Source organism: Propithecus coquereli, unplaced genomic scaffold (assembly GCF_000956105.1).
Source record: "Propithecus coquereli isolate 6110/MARCELLA unplaced genomic scaffold, Pcoq_1.0 Scaffold242, whole genome shotgun sequence".
In the NCBI taxonomy this organism is placed as follows: domain Eukaryota; kingdom Metazoa; phylum Chordata; class Mammalia; order Primates; family Indriidae; genus Propithecus; species Propithecus coquereli.
The window spans coordinates 1,126,919-1,149,579 of NW_012147975.1; the positions used below are offsets into that span (position 1 = coordinate 1,126,919).

The following is a 22,661-nucleotide window of genomic DNA, read 5'->3' on the forward strand; positions in this document are numbered from 1 at the left end:
TGCTCAAACATGAGCTCCCCAGGAAGCCTGCTGGGACGCTCCACAGGTGGTCGGGCTGCACTCCCACTCCACCGGGGCCCAGTGTTTGCTTCTGGACATGCTCTCTGACTAGTTTCCAAGCAAGGACCTTGATTAAACTTGACCAAGGTTAAGAGGTTACTATTATTCCAACAGCACACGGGGGCACCCAGACTAGAAGCCTGGGAGCCCATCCTGGACACCACCCTCGTCCTGCCCACACCACCTCCCCCTACCACTCCGTCCTATCGTATCTACCCTCATATCTCCAGCCAGCCGTATCCACCACTGTATGTCTCTCCCACCCGCCATGCAAATTCACATCGGTGGGACTGGGCAAATGTGTTCCACCTGCACGGCAAACATCCATTCCTTGTTCAAGTTTCAAATTAATTGCCTTCTGTGAAGTCTTTCCTGAACCTGTGACTCTCACCCCAAGTAGAATTAACCAGAACACTGTTCCAACATTATACCTTGTTCAGATACAACTGTGATATTCACTGTAGTGTGAAGCAGTTCTTTTTGTGTCTATCGTTTTCAATATACTATGAATTCCTCACGGGCAGTGACTGAGTCTTAATCATCTTTGTGCTCCTGGTACTTAGAAATACGGTTGACCCTTGGCACATGGACTTGCTCAGCACATAGTGAATGTATTAATGTGGACCTTTAGAACTTTCTTTTATTTCTGAAAATGTATCTGCACTAATGAGAAGACAAAAATAGTGTGTTGTTTTAAACAACAGTAATATAACAGGCCGTTGTTTCCAGAAATCCTACTTCAGACTCAGAAATCCAATTTGGAAAAAAAATAAAAGTATAAATGAACACCACTCTAGAAACAACTAAGAAGTGGGTGGAGGGAGCTCTCCTGTGCACCAGAGGGCTGAAGGATCCCTATACTCCAGCAGTTAGACTGCTTCCAAAGCTGCATGAGGACTCTGAAACAATGGTTTCCAAACTGCCAACAGATACTAATCTCCAGGATTTGGGAACGAGAAATCGGAATTCTTAGGAATTCTCCAAAGTTGCTAAAATAATCAGTTTTTCTACATTTTACACAAATATTTTATTATTTTTTTTCAAGTAAGAAATATTAAGTTTAATAATATTTATAAAGAAATGTAGCCTAGAGTGAAAATTAAAATACCAAGAACTGTCAGCCAACATTATTAGGCAGTATTCAAATAACACGACATTTGGATCTTTTAACAAGTTAACAGGACTTCCCAGAATCAATGTTGATGTTGTCAATTTAGCGACTTTGCTCTAACACTATTCTTTGGAACAACACTCAGGGGATTTTTATAAAACATACTGTGCAAATAAATCTATTAATATTCATTTTATTTATAAGAACAACTCACCATTAGTGCTGACAGGACTACAAACATACTCTTGTAAGATGGCAACAGCTACAAGCAAGACTCACTAGCCAGGTCACAACCCCTCTCCCTGCGGTGCTTCTGTCCCCGTTCCTAGAAACGTCAACCTTAACCTTTAACTCCATCTGCCACTGTGTCCTGCTCTTGCTTTCAACTGGACCCTGCTGCTCTGCACCGAGATGCCCCCACCGACACCAGCCCATGGCCTGCTGCTCCCTGACAGGTGACACCCAAGGATTCTTAGATGACTTCGGTGTGACCCATTTCACTTGCCCAGGTCAGAGTGGGGTCACACTCAGGGCCCAAAGCAAGGAGGTGGCAGGACAGAGCATCTTTTCAGCAATAAACGCATGTGCGAGTGTAAATTTCCTGACATAGCCTGCTGAATGAAATTCAACAATCTGTATTAAAAACATTTCAATGATGGGAGGGCGTGGCTGCTAAAAATACTTGTAGTAGAACTGCTGACTTTTTCCCTTCAATCTTTGAAGAAGGACCGTTCATCTTACCCAGTACACTGTGCATCCTACCCTGTTTGCGTGGCTTTAGACAGAACTGTTTTTCTCTGCGGATGAACAGCTGGAGAAGAACAGCGATTCCAGATTAACAAGTCGTGGCAGCAGCACCCCACTTGTTCTGTGTCACTACTACATGCTGGTCTAACTGCCCTAATTCCGCACACGGCGACTCTATTACCCCCATTTTACAGGAGGAAAAACTGAGCCTTATGTAACCAGTCCCTATCACCTTCCTTTCCGTCCTGTCTTTATTCTCATCAGATCTCTAAGACAGACCTCTCAGCCCAGAGGTGTGGAGAACCCACCAGAGAACAATTCTTTTCCAGTAATAACAGCATTTGCTGACATAAAAGGATTACATGCATTTTATTTTCATGTTACTATGAAACTGCCCATTCAAAAATAAGATTGAATTTGTTTGCCGAATCAAAATTAATTGCTTCTAAAGCAGGGACAGGAGCTACGCGGATAGTTGACCGAGTGGCTATTTTGAACCAGAAACAAAATAATGAATGTTAATTGAAATGAAAAACATGTTAACCATTGAAATAATCTGTCATGTAAAATGACGCTATAATTCCTCTGTTGTTAGGGCTATTTGAGTCATTATACGAAGTCATAAAATTACACAGGAAGAGCACAATGGCCTGGGCCATTGACAAAAGCGGCCCTTATAAAAGAGACAGGCTCCCACGAGAACGCTTCTCCACCCTGGCATATGCGCAGGCTCACAAGGCTCCCTCCTTTTCCAAATGAAGAAGATCCCAGATACGAGATCCTGTCCGAAAACAATCCAATTTTCCTAACAAGGCAAAGAGAACTGCAGAAAGAAAATGACTGCTACGTGCCTGGGGGTGTCCCAAGTGCTACTGGGCACTCGATGGTACAAAGGACCTGCTGTTTACAGAAGCTTGAAATTTAAAAGGGCAGATATGTAATAATGGTAACAGCAGCTAAACATTCACTGAGGACTTATTATGCTACTGCTGCTACCAAATACTGTTATCACTACCACCAATAACAACTAACATAACATGTGTTGAGCTCCCACACTGTTCCAGGCATTGTTTTAAGCCCTTTATATGAACATTTCACTTACTCTTCCCTTCCCGACAGCCCCAAGAAGGGGAAAGTCATGGCAGGCGTGGGAAGCTGTTGGGGGAGTGAGTCAGGGAGACTTCATGGCAAAGTGGAGCTGGGGCAATGGGAAGGGCCCATGCTTACTAGGTGAGCAACCAAGCTGGAAGGCCAACCACAGGAAAGCCAGTGTCCCTTACATGGCTTCCCCCCCACTTGGTTGGCCTAGGTAAGGAGGGTGAGAGTCACGACGCATCTCAGGTCAAGGCTTGGTCATACCGGAAGAGACGAGCAGGCCCAGAATAAGCAGAGAGCCATTGGCCATGGGCGTGCTTCCAAACCAGCCCAAGCCGGGTTTGCAAAGCACCTCCAACCCCTTACATAAAGCACATGTTTTAAAAGTCTTAGAGCAGAATCAGGGCCACTAAAAAGATACGTGTCTGGTACGCATGAAATTCCAAAGGCATCAGAATCTCTCTGGGTACACTCGAACATCGAACTCTAGACTCTGGTTCACTTCAACTTGGGACTCCACGACCCGCCCCTCGCCTGGGCTGTATAATGGCCACGGCAGCTGGGGAGCATCTGCTCTTCACAGATGAGGGGACTCAACAGCCTGGAATGAGAGTTTCCAGAAACACCGTGCGTGCAGGCGTAAAGGAACTGAAGACGATCGAGGAGGCCCGCACCAAACGCATAACGCACCTCAAGCAAAGTAGCACTGAGGATGTGGAAAACAGAACTAGTGCTTTGTTGCTCTGTATGTCCTTCTACTGCTTGATTCTCTTACAACCATGTATCGTTGGTCTAACTGGTTCAAAATCTAAAAACCGAGATGCATTTTCATAATTTTTAAAGAAATACATACTGCTGAACTCACACTTGTCTGCCAGCCCCCCATGTCTCTAATGTTTCAGGAAGCCTAAGTTGTCAGAATTGAAGAGAGATCTCCCAGGTGTAGGAAGGAGGGCCAAAAAAGAGTTCACCTAGATAAAAGCTCCCTGACCAGTCCTCAAAGGTTTCAGAGGAGACCAAGAGGTAAGATCAACTCTGTCTGACTTACATGTCCACAGTAATACTTTGACGGTGTATTTAAGCAAAGCTATCAAAACTGAAGGTATAAACATTCCACATGTAGTTAGGATTTCTAAAGATAGTCTTCATTTTTTTTTTTTTTAACAAACGCTTATTACCTGCAGTGTGCCAGAAATTGGGCAAAGAATTCAAAGACCATGCTAGCATTGCATTAAACGTGATTCTCGTAACATCTATTAAATGGAATATTATTAAGCACAATGATCATATTTAATTACTCTGAATAGATGAATTTATTCAGTAGAAGTGTTAACTATTTTTGTTCTTATTCCTACTTTGAGACTCTGAAGATTGACACACTGCTAACTTTTCCAAGAAAATTTTTATGTGGCAAGAAATTGGCTATTAATTTCAGGAATCCCCCAAGCCACGCCGCATCTAAGTGTGCCAAGAGGAAACGGTGTGGCCAGTGGGCAAATGGCAAGAAGAAAAGGAACTTGCCAGATGGCAGTCCAGAGGTGGTTCACACATTTTTGGACATTACTTGAATCAAGATTTCCTTATACTTGAAACCAAATATACAGATATAGATACAATCTCTAGGGATCCTAGTCAAAACTGTTTCTAGCCTTAAACTCACAAGGCCCTCAATGTTTCCTGACCAAATCATGAAGATTAGCGGGTTGACGTGATTATGTGAATTCCACCAACTGGTCGGAGACTCCGCTGTCTGTAGTCACTTTCCATTACGAGAGTGACAGAGCACAGCCAGTGACACCGAGGGGCTCTGGAAGGCAGGGGTTTTGCTTCTGCTCCTTGAACAACCATGGCCACTGGGGCATGCGCGTAAAACAATTCTCACACACACACACACAGAGGAAGTGGCCCCACCTAAAGTTCTGCTTTGTTAAGGAAAAATGTCAATCCAGCACTGTGTCTGCAAGCAATTAGGGAAATGTAAACCAACAGTTGAGCTTTCTTCACTCCCTTAGGATAATGGTTAGTGATGTACTCTGTTTTGAAAATCCATTTCTTCCCCACGGGCAGAAAAGTAATTGTTACTTTTACCCACTGACCTTTGGCATTTTGGTTTGATTTCTTGTTTTGCTGCTCTTCTCTGTTCACTGGCCCAATAAAGACAGGTCCCTCTCCAGCCCTGGGACCTTAGAGGAAATCTTTAGCAATGGACACACTAATTAGGAGAAAGCAAATAGTAATCAAACAAGCCCAGGGCTGAGAACTGCACTCGACACCCCCTTCCCGAGTGTTCATAACCCTCCCACCTGGTCACAGGAAGGGCCTCGTGTGGCCGGGGGTTCTGTCGACACAGCTTCCAGCCAGTTGTGCACAGGGTCGGGCGTGCTCGCAAGGGCGGTGCGGCGCGTGCAATTCCACCATTGGCTTTGCTGTTATGATCTTAGAGAGCACAGGCTTGAGTTCCTTGGGGGCAATTAATTATCACGGGACATGTGTGAGGGAGAAAAACACCCATGTTTGTCTTCTAGCCACCGACGGCTAAGCCCGCTGTCCTGGGAGGGCTACCTGTGATCTGCCTTAGGAAGGAGAGTCAGCCACTTGAAGCAGACGTGTCATCCCGGACGTGAGCGCTTTCTGGACAGGCTGGAAGCTGATGTGACACGGCATTCGGGAGCTCGGGCAAACACCGTCACCCCAAAAACATCGTCACCCCACGCCATCAACAGTGGGTCGCTCAGTCCCCAAAAGCACCGTAGGGCACGTCCGGCGGTTCAGCAACACAACTTATGCTTGCTCTGGAAGCTTTCTTCACAGTCCGCGCCGGGGGAAAGAAGACGGAGCCCAGAGAAGCCCCTCCTCTCCTCTGCGGCCTTCCCTGGGAGGCAGTCTTCTGGGTCGGGAGGTGAGAACCAAGGCTAGCTCCCTCTTGTCTTCTGCCAGTACCTCCGCCTTTCCGAAAGGCCAGCCCTCCCTGAGCCTGTCGCAGATGGCCGCGCCTCCACGCACCACCCGGTGATCCCAGCTGCCTGCGCCCTGCAGCTGTTCGTCACTGGCCACACTGGGCTGTGCTTGGTCGGTCCCCAGCTGCCCCCCACGTAGAGACAAGGGGCTCCAGAACATGTTGCCACAGGGAGTAGTAAGCCAACGCGCCCCACCCAGCTCAGCCTCAGGAAGGCGCCTCGAACACGGCCCGAGACAGAGGAGCGACCTCAGGAGACTGGGAAGGGAGGCTCCCAGTACCGCGAGAGTTCAAGCAGGGGTCCCCCAGAGGAAGGGGCTGTGCCATTTCTTCAATATTGCAATCAAGTGCATCAAGCACCCCTGCATATAAATCTTTATGTGTATCTCTATTTACTTCCATGAGACAGATTTGCCGAAATGGAATCATGGGGTCAGTAAGGCCAAAACGCCCACCAGAGACGGCGTACGGATTCACAGTCCCCGAGACGGCACTCTGCAGGGAGCACCACTGGATCAGCCCAACCCTCCGCCCTGCCGGTCTCTGCCAGGTGTTGCTCCGAGAACTGCTGTGAAGCAAAGTGTTGGAAACACCCCCAAAGGACCATGGATAACCTGCAGAGCTGGTAAGAGCATCGAGCCACCTTCCCCTCATGACACAGAGGAAGAAAATGGCACAGGCAGAAACCGCTGAAGTTGGAAGACAGGCACACAGGCAGGAAATCTCATGCCACCCTGGCACATTCCAACTAGATTGAAGGTGTATCCTGGGCTCACGTGTGGGAGAGCATGGCAGCTGCCGGCCTGAGCCCCTCTCAGGGCTGGGTAGCTCATCTCCCAGCGCCTCTGCGTCGGCTTCTCCCCCGGACAGAGAAATGAACCCAGGAGGATGCTGCCTGCATCCCCGGGCTTCCTTCCGGCTGAGTGGGCAACGTGGCCTCAGGCGGCCCTTCTCTCCTATTCTGAAGGGCAGGGGGGGCAAATCCCATGGGCCAAGGGGAGAGGAATCAGCCTCAGAGAGAAGAGATTCTGGAGCCCACAAGTCTCCTGGCTAAGGCAGTCCCTAAGGATGAGTCTTGGCCAGTCACGGGACAGCCTCGGGGCTCAGGAGCAGTGCAGAGCCACGTAGGCCCTGAGTGAGAGGACCAGTGGGCAGGTGCCCAACGTTCGTCCCTTTCCTTTTTCCCTCCTTAATGCAGATCCAAGGCCATTCTGCCGCACTCTGAGGAACACAGGACTGGGGAGACTGGAACAGATGACACCTTATCACCATCAAGCCCAAGTCTGTGGCCCCAGAGGAGAGCTGACCTTTAGGTGTATGCAGTCGCCTAGCACGGCGAGAGCAGGGCAAAGAGTCAAGGCCCTAAAGCAGCAGGCCACCAGGATGGGCGGGGCGCAGAGTCTGGGTACGACGCGCTGTCCCAGGAGCGGGGCCACAGACTGACACGTTACCTCCAGTTTCCCTGGGGAGTGTCATAGACACTTCCTGAGTATTTTCTGTGTGCCCAGGAATGAGGTAGGTTCTTTGCAGAAAACAAAGGAAGTGGGATACACTCCCTGCCCTCATGATATCAGCAACCCTAACTCTCCTATCACTTTGCAGCTTGGCTGACCTATCACAGCTCCCGATTAAGTCCATCAGCCTGGCCCTGCACCCCCCACTCCTCTCTTAACTGACTCACTCATCCACCAAACATGTCATGAACACCTGCAGTGTACCAAGGCCTAGCTAGCCCTTTCTTCTTTCCTATTTCTCCCTTTTGGAATGGGAATGCCTATCCTATGCCGGTCCCTCCCCTGTCTTTTAGGACCACATAACATGTTGGTTTCATAGGTTCGCTGCTGGAGAGAAATTTGCTTCAAGATGAATAGTAGCTTGAGTCTTACCCAGATCTGATTGAGATGATATTTAGATGAGACTTTGGACTTAGACCTTAAATTTGATGCTGGAATAAGACTTTTAGGGCTATTTGGATGGACTAAATGCATTTTGCATACAAGAGGATTAGTATATACAATGGGATTAGTGACCTTATAGAAGAGGCCCCAGAGAGATCCCTGACCCCTTCCATGAATACCATGTGAGGACACAGCAAAAACACAGCCATCTACAAACCAGAAAGCAGGCCCTTACCAGACACAAAATCCGCTGGTACCTTAATCTTGGATTTCCCTGCCGCTAGAACTGTGAGAAATAAATTTCTTTTGTTTACAAGCCACCCAGTCTATGGTGTTCTGTTTCAGCAACCCTAACAACTAAGACAACACTGACACCACCCAGAACTTTAAATATAGCAGGGCCCTTTACACACATGATCATGTATGAGCCTGAGCAACTCGGTGAGGACGGCAAGCATTGTTACCCCATCTGATTGCTCCTTGAGGAACTAGAGGTGCAGACCACAGACTGTTACTGAGCACCTACTATGTGCCAGCACTATGCTCTCTGCTTTCCTTATAACTTGCCACGGTGTGGGGTTTAAAGTCATCATTTTATAAGGAAATGGATATTCAGTGCAGAAAGCAGGGTTTGGGGGCAGCACTACCCTGGTCCCCCGTCGCTGCCACTTAACAGGTGTTGATACTGAGCGAGTCCCAGTGGTTCTGAGCCAGCATGTGGGAGAGCCACCTGCTCTTACACCACTAGTGAACACTGACAGATACCGCTAAGCGATGCTGCCCCTTCTCTGGGGCACCACCACCCAACCCCAGCTGTACTGGAAGTGCTCGCTCCCTTGTTGGAACTTCATGAGACTTTTCGCTGCGTACATTAGATTATATACATTTATGTCCCTAATCTCTATGAGGCTACAAGCTCAATAAGGAGACCTTTAGGATTATTCGCGCGCGCGCACGCGCACACACACACACACACACACACACACAGCCCTCTAGCTTCTCTCACGTAGCACAAAATCTGCCTTAAAGAACAAGAACTCAAGGAAATTCAGTCCATTCTAAGACACACACTCTCCCACTGAAAGCCATACAGGACATCCCATCATGCCTGGCCTGAGAGCCACTCCTGTCCCCATGGTCTCCTTTCCAGCCCTGCACAGGGACAGCTCCCCAGCGGCCTCTTCCTGCAGCACAGGCCTCTCTCCTTCTCGCTTTCTTTAGGACAGGCAAAGAGCCCCTGCTCCCCCTTCTTGACTCAGGGCCTTTGCAAAGGCTGTTCCCTCCACTGAGAACACATTTCCCTCCTCTCTGACCTGCTGGCACCTATAACCCCTCACTCCGCCAAGAGTCTTCCCTGTTCAACCAACCTAAAGTGACTCTCATGGCACCATGCTCCTATGCTACTTAAGGCTTGTCACAATTTATTAGATACTTAATTTCTTCTCATCTGTCTTTTCCAATAGACTTCCGTCTCCACAAGGGTAGACTATGCCCATTTATCCTCAATTTCAGAAGGCACCCGTAAATATTTGTTGAATAAATAAATGATCACAAACTCCAGCTTAACGGGATCTGAATTAATGACCCTTAGCCACCATCACCAGTGCGTGTGAGCAGTTTCCTGAGCTGGTCCTGCCAAGGTTATGGCAGGAGGGACATCAGGAGGGACTCAAGCTCTAAAGCCTTTCGTCACCGACACCATCACCATATTCACAGATGGCCTCCCCTGGTGCCTGCCAAGAGAAGGAATAGAGTTCCAGGCCAGAGGGGGCCCTGTCACTTTGCTGTGGACATGAGAATTCCTCACGGCCATGGGAAGTTTGGCCAGGCCTCCTCCTCTCCTTCAGGTAACGTCACCGAGCAGAAGCTGGACCTGCCGCTGAGCAGGAAGCACGACACAGCAGCACCACCAGCTAAAGAAGCATCGCGGACAGGGCAGGCTGAGAAGGGCCTTTCATCACTTGGTAACAGAGCCGCCTCCGGGTCAATGTGCCCATGAAAAGCCTCATTGAAGAGAGCACCTTGGAAAGGAGCCAAGGTCCCCAAACTAATTAACTTTCATTTCTCCTGTCCCTCTGTGTATGGAGGGCCTGCCCTCTGCCCACCCCCTCCATGAGAAACATTAAAGACAGGACATTAGCTCGAGAACATTCTATTTAAAACAAAAGTCCTCCCAAAGATAGTCTTGGATGTCCATCTAAATCATCCTGAGTCTGTTCTCTGGCCCCAGAACCCGCATGGCCAGTGCCCCAGATGGGCCCTACGATGGTGGCCGATATCCATAAAGAATGTCTTTCACGGTTCATTGGTTGAATTAATCTGATATAAAACGTCTAAACTGAAAACCTGTGAGTTCGGATCTTGATGAGTTTCGGCAGAGCAGCAAGCAGCCTACGGTAGATTTGTTAACAACAAAGGAGAAGGAGAAGGTTTGAGAAAACTAAAACAAAAGGAAGTAAAAGTGGGAAAATTCACTCTGATAACTTTTGTAAAGGATGACGACATATTTTGTAAGGGGGTCACACGGACTCTGGTCTACTCGGGTACTGTAAAGAGTCCCCAGAACTCGTGAGGATCTCGGCACTCAAGACGGGCAATGTAGCATCTTCAGTGAATTGCAGGGGGCTCAAGCTCGTCTGTCTCTCAGAGTTCAGAGACAGATGTGCTCCTGTAGTGATTCACACCTGTATGCTACCCGGCAGGCCCCGGTCCCTGGTGGAAATCATACCTAGTGAGCCTCTATTCAAAATGGGCACACCTACCTCAACCTCCTCTTTCTAATCCACTTAAATCTGATGCGTGAAATATGCCAATGTGTGCGTTCCGTAATGTGCAAGGACACCAGCAAACACAGAAACTGCAGCCCCATCACTCTGGGCAGAACCACAGAGCGGGGCAGTGAACTCAATGTCTTTTTACAGGAGATGGAGACAGGAAGTGAGAGGACATCGTTAATCAGTCCCTGGCCCTGCAAACAGCCGTTCCCAGCTCCACAGACGTTTAGCTTATTAGCATCTCGGCACGCACACACCCTGGGAATTCAACCATAAAACATTCTCTGTCTCCTAAAGACAGAATGTGACTCAGAGAAGAGACAGTGATCAAGTGCTTTGGGGTCACTGGGAAACACGAACTGCCCTGCCCCCCGCCCTCCCAGAAGGGGCTATTTCCAAGGCGGCGCAGCCTGGAGGGGCTGACGGCCACCTTCCAGGGCAGAGGCTCTGCTCCTTGAGGGACACACCCAGAAACTGCCTGGCCAGGCAGGAGGCCGTGAGACTCACTGGGAGACCTTGCTGGGTGACCTTGCCCCCGCCCACCACTCTCCAGATGTCACTGAAAGTACAGTTTAAAAAAACAAAGCAGGGTAAGATATGAGTGTAGCACATTTTACTGGCAGTCTTCCTTTTGTTATGTTTTAAAATGTATTTGTAAAGCCAGCCTAGTGGATTTGCCTTACAATGTAGTATCTGCCTCTCATTCTGTCCCCTGCTCCAAGGGACTAAAAATTCCACACAATTATTCACATCTCCATTATGAATTCCTTTTGACTCTCTGCTGCTCTTGTCATCAAAATCTAATCAATAATCTTGGTTTCAGAGAGGAAAGCAAAGGAACAGAGTTGTTCAGTGGCTTGCTTGAGTTATAAGATCTTGCTCAGTTAAAGCTCCACTAGCACCTGGGCCCTTACCCCGGACAGAGCCATAGAGCACTTCGGTTGTTAAGGGAAAAAAAAAAAAACAGGCTTGTGGGTTTAAAGTAATTAAATATCTATGTTTAAGTGACATGTGGTTTGAATGATTGCTTTAGGAAAAACCACAAAGGGAAAAAATGAACCAGAATTACTGCTTTGGGAACAGGAAGGAAGAAACAGGTTCAATACCAAGGCCCAGATTAGTTGTTCTGCAAGGGGCAGGGATTAGGGGACAGGAGCCCAGCCTGTGTATAGCACCACTGCTAGGGCCAGGAGCAGATCGACCGGAGGGCTTTATCACCAGGGAAAAGCACTCTGAAAGCTCAGCCTCAAGACTCCACCGCACAGGAAGCCGCGCAGCACAGGCAGAGGGTGTGGAGTCTGGGAGTGCAGTGACCTCCAGCCTGGTTCCAAATCTTCCCCTTACTCGCCCCAATTAGTGTAGTTATTTATGAAACCTCAACAGTCTCACCTGTAAAATGGGGATTAAAATACAGATGCAGAATTTTGTGAGAAGTCAGAAAGTGTGCAAAGCGTGCCTAACACATGGGAGGTGGTCAGTAAGCGGCATCTCCTGAACCAGCCACTCTCCCTCTCCTCTTCTTCAGTGTCTAGTGACACTGATTTGCAAAACAATAGACCACAGTGATGCATTTTCTGTCTTCAAAGGTGACTGACTCAGAAGAGGGCAAATGCAACACTCCGCTGCAGTAATTCCACCATCAGCCTAGAAATAGCACCAAGCTCTCATTAGCACCCTACCTAGACCCAGAGCACCGTAAAGGAAGATCTCTGAACTAGAAACAGAACCCAAGGCAATCCCGGGGTCACCTGGAGAAGGAGCATGAGCATGTAAATATAAAATCATAGTAATGGATGTGGGCACAGCCTCACTCGGTAATTGGCAACGCCTTGAGCTGTGAAGCACCAGGAAGCCATCCAGACATCGAGGAATTAGCCACCTTCTGCGTGGCCACGTGTCTTCTAAACCGCGACAGGTATGTGTATGTGTAATCAACCAGTTCAAAGCCCCTGTAGCAGGTGGCAGTGCTTTGTTGTAAAACAAAACTGAGATGAAATAACCATCATGCTTTCAAATATCCTCTGAGAGCTTGGTATTTGAGGCACACTCTGTGATGTACTTCTCTCTGACCTCGAACACTTTGATTCTTTTTTTTCAAGTTCACATAAAAGACAGAAAGCACTCAGATTGGTTTACTGTATGGAGAGCCTCGACTGGATCTGAATTCTTTGCTGGTGTGGAGAATTAGTTGTTATTCCAGATAGTTAGGAAGTGGAGACAAAGGGCCGTTACATTAGAGAGACCAGGCCCAGCGGGAAGTCGGGCCATGTCTGCTCCTTATTTAAAAACAGATTAGTTCCCACTACTCCCCGAAGGCTTCGAGGGGTGCACGTAGATATTGGAAGTTCCATTCTGACATCCTTTCCTCCCATTCACAATACACTTGCAGAATGTGAGAACGTGGCTTGTCTGGAAGGCTTAAAACAAATGCTTCAATTTTCCATTCTCCAAATGAAAATCAATGGCAACAGAGAGGTAAAATCAATGCTCAGCACTCTGTAGGGAAACCTCCGCCCCCACCACACAATCTCCCACCCACACAGAACAATAAATCAGAACCAGCCATGCAGACTAGCAGAGTCCCCGAGAGCAGAGCCCTCTGCAGGCCTTAGGACTTCCTGTCTATCCTCCTGTCCCCTAAGAGATATCTCTAAAACCTAAATCAGGAAGAATAACACACTGTTGTAATAAAACTCTTCTTCCACAAATCCATTTACCTGTGGGACCTCGGGCATCTGAAACCAGAGTTTGACCTGTTTCCTGGAGGATGGGCTTTATTAGCGAGCCTTAAAGAATGCTTAGGTGCCTGACGACCACCATCGTGAGGAAGTGGTCCTTCCCCAGCCGACAAATGAGCTGCTTTCTGTCCTCATAGATTGGTTTGCATTCTCCAAAATTTCATGTAAACAGAAATCGCACAGTATATACTTTTTTTGTCTGTCTTCTTCCACTCAGCATAATTATCATTAGATTCATCCATAGTGTCGGATGCATCAATAAGAGCCTATTTCTTTTTACTGCTGAATAGCAATCCACTGTAATAGATACACCGCAATTTGTCTGCTCATTCACCTGCCGAGGCACGTTTGAATTGTTCCCCAGGTTTTGTCTGTTACGAATACAGCTGATATGCATACCCATGAGTGAGTCTTTAAACACACATGTGCTTTTATTACATATTTTATAATCAAAATACATGTTTTGCAAATATTTTCTCCCAGCATGACTTGCCTTTTTATTTTTGTTAAAGTGTCTTTAGAAGACCAGTGATGAAATCCAATTGTCTCCCTTTTTATTTTTTTTTTTGCATTTATAGTTCACATTTTTGTGTTCTGCTGAAGAAATCTTTGTCAAACCCAAGGTCACCATGCTTATGTTTTCTTCTAAAAGTTTTATATCTTAGCATAAAGATAGGGTCTATGACCTATTTCAAGTTAATTTTTTGTATAGTCTGTTATATAATTAAAATGTATATCTATAAAAAGTTTATAGTATCACAAAAATACTCATTTATAAATATTAATTGAAGAGGGCCCAATACAAATTTTTATATAGAGCATAGGCAGCACTTGATAATCAAGTTTTGACAAAAACAAACCAAGGGACAAAACTCAGGACTAAAAGAATACAAGAAAACATCCTACAATATTTTAATTACTATCTTTAGATAATATGACCACCAACTACCACTATAACAAAAATAAATTGGAGTATTAAAAAAAAAAACACTGAAGAGAAGTGACCCTTTCTGACTCCAGGCTGCCTTCACACTGCTCTGCGGTGCACAGATGGCCCTTTGGAGAACCTGAAAGGTGAAACTATACCAAGCACATCCCCCCTCTCAACCCCACTCAATATTGCTTTAGAGTAGGAAAAGGTGAATTTCCAAAGAGAATTCTCCAAAGACAATGGGAGTTTAGCTGAAGGTTCCAAATGAAACCAAACACAAACAGCACCCTGATCGAGGAGAAGAAGCCCAGCACGGAGGGCCGGCCACCCTGCTCAGCCCCCACTGAAACTGCCAGCCCTGACACGCCGCAGGCACAGATGTATGTGTCAAATGGCCTCTCCATCCACTCGATCTTCACAGGCAAAGAAAGCTAATGAAATTCTTCCGCTCATGTGCTCACTGTCCTTCTGTCTTGATCTGCTTGCAAAGACAGCGTAAGCCTGGAGCCTGGTGATCAGCCCAAGGCTAGCCTCGCTGCCTCCCGTCTGTGCGTGCTGCTGACTGTCTGGCAGGCAGGACTTGCCTCTCGAGCTGCCGCAGAGGCCAGCTTGGCTGGTGGCACTGCTTACAGATGTTGCACAGAGAGGAAGATTACTTCCCTGACTGATGAATAAATAGAGTTGTCAACATGGTCTCCCTGGTCAGGGGGGACCCCTGAAGTATATGTGGAAGGACAGATGTTTCATCTGGGAAGGCGTCCAAGGCCCGTGCAAGATGCGTGCACTCGGCTGATACTGTGGGCTGAGGCGTTCAGCCTCAAGAGGGAGGGGAGGAAGGCTGGGTCCACAAGCACGGCCGACACACTGCAGGGCCTCCCTGGGCCGGGCCTCCTCCCAGACCCTGGTAAGGGAGTGGGCACGCCGCCTCAGCCAAAGCCTCCTCATTGGGCCATTTTTCCAATGAATGAATGGGACCTGTTATCAGAAATACAGTCGTCTTCTTACTCCTAATACCCCATGGATCACAAAGCGAGCAGCAGAAATGACCCTGCAACCCTCATGCTAAACCTCAGAGGCTTCCCCCCACAGGAACCGAAAAGGCAAGCACTGTCAGACGGGGAAGGGGCCACGGCACCTGCGGGGAGTGACCTTCACTCAGGAGCACGCAACTTTGGGGATTTCTGGCTGACCTTCCAGAATGACGCAGATAAAACTACTATCATCAAAATTGTTTTAGTAACTGTAAGAACAACTATCATATTTAATACTAGACTGCATAACTTCGCACACCATCATCTTACTGAACTCTCACCCAAACATTCACAAAAAATACCCTATGCAAGGATTCATAAAAGGTACTACCCATAAACCCTCTGTGTGAGAATTACTAGAGGATGCATTCTAGTGCATGGAAAAGAGGAATGGGACAAGCGCTGTCATTAAACCTATTTAACGTATGGGGAAGCACAAGTCAGAAAGATAAAGTAACTTGGCAAGGTCCCTTGGAGATAGCAAACAGTCAACCCAGATTGGTCACATTTCCAAATCCCTGCTCTTCGCCACTACAATTTTGTGGTCACCAGGAGACGTAGGAGATGACGATTACATTTTCAACATAAGCAAAAAAGTGTTAGTGCTTCCAACACAGAAACGTGGCATGCCCAGAAAAACCCCATTTACACCTGGATATGCCTGAATATCAATGAGGTTGCTGCCTCCGTCTCAAACATATTTGAGTTTAAAACTAAAAATCTTTTGTCGGCACATCCAGAAATTCTAGGAGGAAACATGCAATGGACTCTCCATCTTACACACACACACAACCAGGCAGCTGAATAACACAGAGCACCGGCCCGAACGGTACTGGGTATTTGCAACATAAGAAGCCACATCTTCTCTCCGTCAGAGAAGGAAGAAGAAATCACTGGTGGCAGGAGAATCTAGGCTAGTTTTCTCAGAGGACGTATACCTTTAAAGAAACTTCAAAACAAACAAAGAAAATATGTTTTTTTACAGCCCGCTTTCCGGTGAACTTGGTTTTCCTTGAGGGTGGGAATAGGGTCTCTTGTTTAACTCTGCAGCCTTAGCTCCTAACGCAAGCCTGGCGCATGGCATTTAACACCTTTGTGTTGGATGACAATGAATACATGGGTGGACGGGAATAGAAGGAAGAGGTCAACATAACGCGGGGGTGAAGAACAGAAGCTTTGGAGCCAGACAGTCCTGCGTTTGCACCATGGTTGCAGCTTCCTCGATACAGGAGCAAATTACTAATGCCTCTCTCTGCCTCAGTTCCCTCATTTGTAAAGTGCAGACAAAATAAATACCAACTTTACAAAATGGCTGGAAGAATTCAAGGATGTGGGTGCCGAGCACGATGCTGAGGGTTCCAGGAACAGGATCTAGCTTTACTACCAGGAACAACACTTCAGTCCGGGGAAGAGCAAAGCACATTAGAAGACTTGCATCTTGGTCTTACAGAGACACAGGCTGATTATTTTAAAATGGCATGGACAGTGATCCACAGCAAGACGACCCTGAAGGCTTGGTCTGTAGCTGCCAGGGCCATGCTTAAAGAAGTCAGGTGGTGGGGGGGGGCTCTGAACTGTCACCCCATGCTGGGAGCTCAGTTTACCTGCCAGACTGTGATTCAGAGGGTGGCACATTCAGAGGACACCACTTCAGAGACTGAGGGAAATTAAGACACATCCCAAGGGAAGCCAAGGGGACCAGCACTGCTTAGACGTCAAGAACTAAGGGATGGGACAGGACCTATTCTGCAGGGTTCCGGGAGGTCAAAATGGAGCTAATAAAGCAAATGTTCCAGGGAGGCACATTTCAGTGGAAATCAAGTCTCAGAAAGGCTGCTTTACCTGCCTAAGGTCATGGTGTGGTGCAGGGGAATGGCACAGCAAGTTGCCAAATCCAGAACTGGGCATGTGTAACTCCCAAGCTTTGATCACACAGGGGAAAGGCGGAACACGCACTGAAATCACCTTCCTCCCGCCCCCACCCTGCCCAACTCCCTTCGTAAAGAGAGCCTGTCTGCCTGTGTGTGTGCGTCTGTTTTCATGCTTGGAGTATTTTTGCGGGACTAAAGCAGAAGCAGCCTGAACTCCAAAGCTCTTGCCATCATTTGTAAAAGCCTAAACCCACTGGATGGGTAACGCTGGGTGTGGAGTTGGGGCAGGGTAAGAGGCAAGGGATCTAAAGACCCTGGGGAAGAGGGGGACACTTCCCTCTGGGCTGGGGAAAAGGGGGTATCGGGTATTGCACCCTGAGGAGACAGCAAGACATGTTCCCAGGTGGAATGGTGGTGTGATGGTCCTGAGAAGGCGGGACCCGAAAACCAGGGCTGGCAAAGATGCCACATCCCATAGCGGCACAGAAGCAGAGAACCCTCAGACCTCAAGGGACCTCAAAGAATCAGCACAGCGAGGCTATCGGTGCAACCAGGAGACTAAAGCTCTGGCCCCTGCTTTCTTAGCTGTACATTTCCTGGATCCTGACATCGCTCTGGGAGGAGGAAAGGTCCCAATAATGACTAAGAGGGATTTTCCACTCATCTGCTCAGATGAGGGCTCAGAGTCTAAATGAAGTAGATTTAAAGGAAATAAATGTTGCCATTCTTTGTAAACCTGTGTTTGAGAAATGAGATTCATACCATAGCAGAAGTACAGGTACCAAACGCTGTACAAAATGGCGACACAAATGCTATACTCTCCCCTCCCCGTGTCCCCAGTCAGAGACGGGGCCTGTGCCAATCTGCCAGCCGCAGAACACCCCCCGGCCTCCAGCCACCTCCCTTCCCACCTCACCTGGGGAGCAGGTGCTTGCGGCTGACACACAGGGCAGTCTGGTAGTCCTGGGTCACACACACTTTGTGAGGGCTGCACTTCACCTTCAGGCAGGGGTCCTTGGATGGGTCCAGGGCTGAGGCAAAAAGAACAAGAAGGGAGTTGTTAGAACCTCCAGGGAAATTTAATTTCTATTTCTATTCAAATAAACCAACTCTGTGTTTGCACTCTGCGTTGTTTCCTGAGGCGGGTGGAGACTGGAATGAAAACCCAAGCCAAGGGGAATGCGTGTCTATCACACACGTCCCTCCACACCAGGAGAGCGAGTCCCGTGTGCTGAGGGAGTCACGGCGTCTCCATCTGGGGCAGGAATTACTTTAAAAAATCCTTTAGAATCTTACGTGATCCAAGGATCAAGAGCTATTTTTCTCTCTTTGATTATTTATCTGGTGTGGCTTTTTTTATGAGTTCATCCATGCCTAATTTTACCTAAATCCCATAAAAAGTCCTTGAGGACAAAGAGTTTTGCTTCGATTCAATCAACACGGACTAGGCGTGTAAATAACCTATCTGAAGTTTTGCAGAACTTGAGGACGTGTATGACAGTTTTGTGCCACACAGAGGCACGATGTAACAGGGCGGGGGAAGCTCGCACATAAATATTTATTGTGTGAGGGAGAATTAGATAAGGACCATGACGGGCATATAAAATGATAACAGAGCTCAAGAGAAAAATAGAGATCAATTTCCAGGGCAAAGATTAGTGAAGCATTAATATGTGAATTGGATCTTGAAGGATGGGCAGGATTTTGAAAAGCGAAGACAGAAAAAGCAAGCCAGGCAGGGCGCCCAGCACAGCAAGTGCAGGGAGGCATGTTCGGGCGATCACGAGATATTCAATCTGACTATTAAGTGTGGTTTCTGGGTGGCAATAACGAGAGGAGGGGAAGTTGATTCAAACAAGTAACTCCAGAAAGGGTCTCCAAAGACAGCAGTTCATACAGGGCAACATTTTCTAGAATAGGCTGAGCAGCAGGCCCTTGGCTAATCAGCGCGCTGCATGCTGAGGTGCACATGCTCATCACTGGCACAGAAGAGGCCTCAGGGAATTCTGCACAAAACAAAAGCAATTGTGCCATCTCCCAGCTCCGGGGCCTAAAGCCCATTAGGCAGTAAATCTTTCATAACTGCTTTCCACAGTCAGGGGAGGTGATATCGCCTCATGTCCTCCCCATGCAGACATTTGGTTAAACAAATTGGCATCCCGAGCAGGTACGGCAAAACTGCTACAGGAAATGTCATGGTCAAACAAACAAAACAAAAAAGAAATGCCACGGTGCCCTCGACCGGGGGGCTCTCAGCCATCGTGACTCCCCAGCACATACAGGAAGTCGCAATGCCCCTCGTCCCGCCCAGAATCGGAGCACCATTTTCTTCAGATGGCTGCCGAGAATTTCTCAAGGGTCCTGAACACACAACATCTAAAGGCATTTCTGCTGCTTGAACAGCTCAGGGTGGCACCTCCACTGCAGCGGCTTCAGCGGCTGTAAACAGAAACCAGGGCGCATTCCCAGGCCAAGTAGGACAGCAACAAGATTCAGGTCCTGGTCCTGGGGGGACACCTGGAGCCTCACAGAGGGAAACAGGCTGCAAGATGAAAGAGAGGCTGATTCCAGTCCCAGGGACAGGGGACTCTTAGCTCTGAAGCTGAGGGCTGCCTCTGAGAGGCAAGTGGCCGGTGGCCCTGCGTCTGTCCTCAGAGTCCTCTGAGGCTGGGCCTTCCAGAAACGTGCAGCAAGAGCTTCCCGGTCCCAAGTGGAACTCTGTTCCTGGGGACGTCTGCGTGAGAAGCCAGGAGGCTGTGTGGTCTCAGGCCAGTGGCCTTCTCCTGTGCATGCCCCCAAACCCCTGCCAACCCCGGGACTGCAGCACAGCCAACTTTGACTTGCTTCCCAAGAGGCACGCGAAATTGAGTCAACAAATACGAACGATTACCAGGTGACCATGTCAGTCCTTTGTTGCCCCTTCTCATGCTTCCACACACCACCACGGGATGAAGACACTTACAGATCTCACAAAACTTGGGGACCAGACCACTGGCAGCCCCAGCCACTGTGACCAGCTGAGGCATTTTCCCCAATAGCTGCCAAGTGCTGCAGCAGAGAACTTGGGATTTTCCCTTGAGTGGATCTCAGAGATGGAGACTAGCAGGCTGGCCTAGGGTGACAGGTGTTGAAATCTGCAGGACTACACCACAAGCTTTATGGCAGAATTTGAGCTGCTTTTTGCTTCTGGCCTGAATGGCTAGTGGAACGTGAATCAGCTGAGCACAGCAGGGAAGAGCACAGACTCTAGGGCTGGAGCTTCCAGGACTGAATCCTGGCTCTGCTGCTTACTAACCCTTTGTATGCCTCAGTTTCCTCATCTGTAAAAATGGGGATAATAACAGTGTCTATTACTGCTTGCTGGTTGTCACGAGCATTAAATGTGTTAGTATCTGTAAGTGCTTAGGACAGAGCTGGTACATGTTAAGCACCTTGTAGGTGTTTGTTAAGGTTTTTGTGCTCGTCCTTTGTTCCAGAGTGAATAACAAGTCCTCATATTAACAACAGTATCACTCACTGGTGCTTCTGAGGGACGGGCAGTGAACTGAGCCCTCTGATCACCACGTTTGATCTTCACAACTACCCAAGGAGGCAGCTGCTGTTAATGTGCCCGTTTTACAAATAAAGGTCCCAAAAAGAAATTGCTGATGAGAGATGCAGAGAGCATTTGCACACCTGGTCTGTTGACTCTAGAACCCAACCTCCTCACCGCTGTGTGTATGCCACGAACCTGAGCATCACCTAGGAGCCTCTTTAAGAAGTTGACTGATGGCACCATATTCTTGAGAAGGCTTCGGGGCAGAATGAGGCTTCCTGGGTCAAAGCAAGGGGTGGCCAGGAGCCCAGTGCTGCAGAGGCTGTGCCTCCATACCCTCTCGGTGTGTCCCAAAGGCCTGGGTCACCAGCCGCAACACTCAGCCAGGGGGTGGGGCACCCAGCCCTGGACACCTGAGCCCTATGCCGACTCCTCTGAATGAAGCAACCCCCCTGCTGAGTCAACTGAAGCATGCTCAGGTCAATTTTGTTTCTGCAATCTTGCCATCTGTCATCCTACCATTAAGCTAACTGCAATAGCTCGTCCCTCCAATTCTGGAAGCTACCATTTCTTTAAAAACACCAACAAAAAAGAAAACCTCCAACCAAAAATACTAATAAATAAAAATCGTCAGTTATTCAACTCTGTACACATACTTAACGATCTGAATACAGAAATCAAGTCTGCTAAAAATCAATTACTAGGGTTTGAATACTTCAAACACGTATGCGAATTATTTAGAGTAAATGAACTTCACACAACAACAAAACAGTAACAAATCAAGCTGTCAGCATTTGTTTAATCACCTCAACACATTTTGTTTCTGAAAAATAGCAACACTGGGATCGAAAGGGGATGAGGGGTGTGTCATTTCCGTTAAATGCAGGCCTCCCAAATATGCCCTTCCCAGCAGCCGCACGGCTGCGATACTCCTGAAAGGCACCCAGCACCTGTCCTGGCCAGGGCTGTGTGGCTCCACTTCCTGAAGGGAAGGATAAGAGATCAGAATAATAAGTGACATTTGAGAGGCCTTTTAATAAGGTGGGGAAACTGCACCGGAAGGGAAGGTAGGGAGAGAGCCGAGTGTGCGAGCCCTGAGCAGGGTTCCAGGCTCCCCGGCGGTGGTGCTAATGGTATCTTGGGGGCTGAGCTCCCAGTTTCAGTCTCTCTCTGCACATGCCTGGGGACAGGACGCAGCAACCCCCAGAAGACAGCAAAGCCCCGTGTCTCCTCCACCTCTTCGATCACAATACGTGCAGGACTCATGTGGCCCTAACCAGGATCATGTGCCCAGCACAGAGCGGGTCCCACCACCCAACAAAAGTTAATTTCATCTTTCCTGCCCATACCCAGAAACCAACCGAGGATCAACTGGCCAATGGCTCATGTCCAGTTGTTTTTTCAAAATAATTTGTACAAAAACTTTTCTCAAAGAAAAAAATAATGAATTAATTTAAAGAGAGATTTGAGCTGAAAAGCCAGTTAATTATTAGCTCAATGTAAGGTTTTGTTAATTAATTTTACTTTTTTTAAGCTCACAGCTTGATCTCAAGTAAGGTGGTGATATTTTAATCATCTTAATTGTTTCTGAACTTGTTTTTCAGTTCAACGAGTTATTTTTTAATTAGCTACATTGATTTTCAAATCCTAAATCAAGACTTTTCCCTCTCCTTGGGCACATCCTATAGGCTAATTGGCAAAAGGTCATGGCACCTGGAATGCCAGAGCTTGACACCACCCCAGAGATGCTTAGATGAGGAGGTGGTTCCATTTTGTGGGCTAGACCAAAGGTCCCTTAATGTCACTTAAGAAAAATCACACATGCTTGTGTTTATTCACTTAACATTTGCAGAGCATCGTTCTGTGTAAGGCATCTTTTTGCAGGCTGCAGGCCAGCACCTCTGTAGCAAAAAG

The 22,661-nt window shown here is 47.8% G+C and overlaps 1 protein-coding gene across 1 annotated transcript in view; it reads right to left on the minus strand.

Annotated features, from left to right (window-relative positions):
* The window catches only part of SPOCK1 (sparc/osteonectin, cwcv and kazal-like domains proteoglycan (testican) 1), a 181,237-nt gene that overhangs the window by 129,635 nt on the left and 28,941 nt on the right, over nt 1–22,661 (minus strand). The window contains exon 3 of the mRNA XM_012646321.1: nt 18,129–18,243. Within this exon, the coding sequence (XP_012501775.1) occupies nt 18,129–18,243 (115 nt within the window). The remainder of the gene's footprint in view (nt 1–18,128; nt 18,244–22,661) is intronic.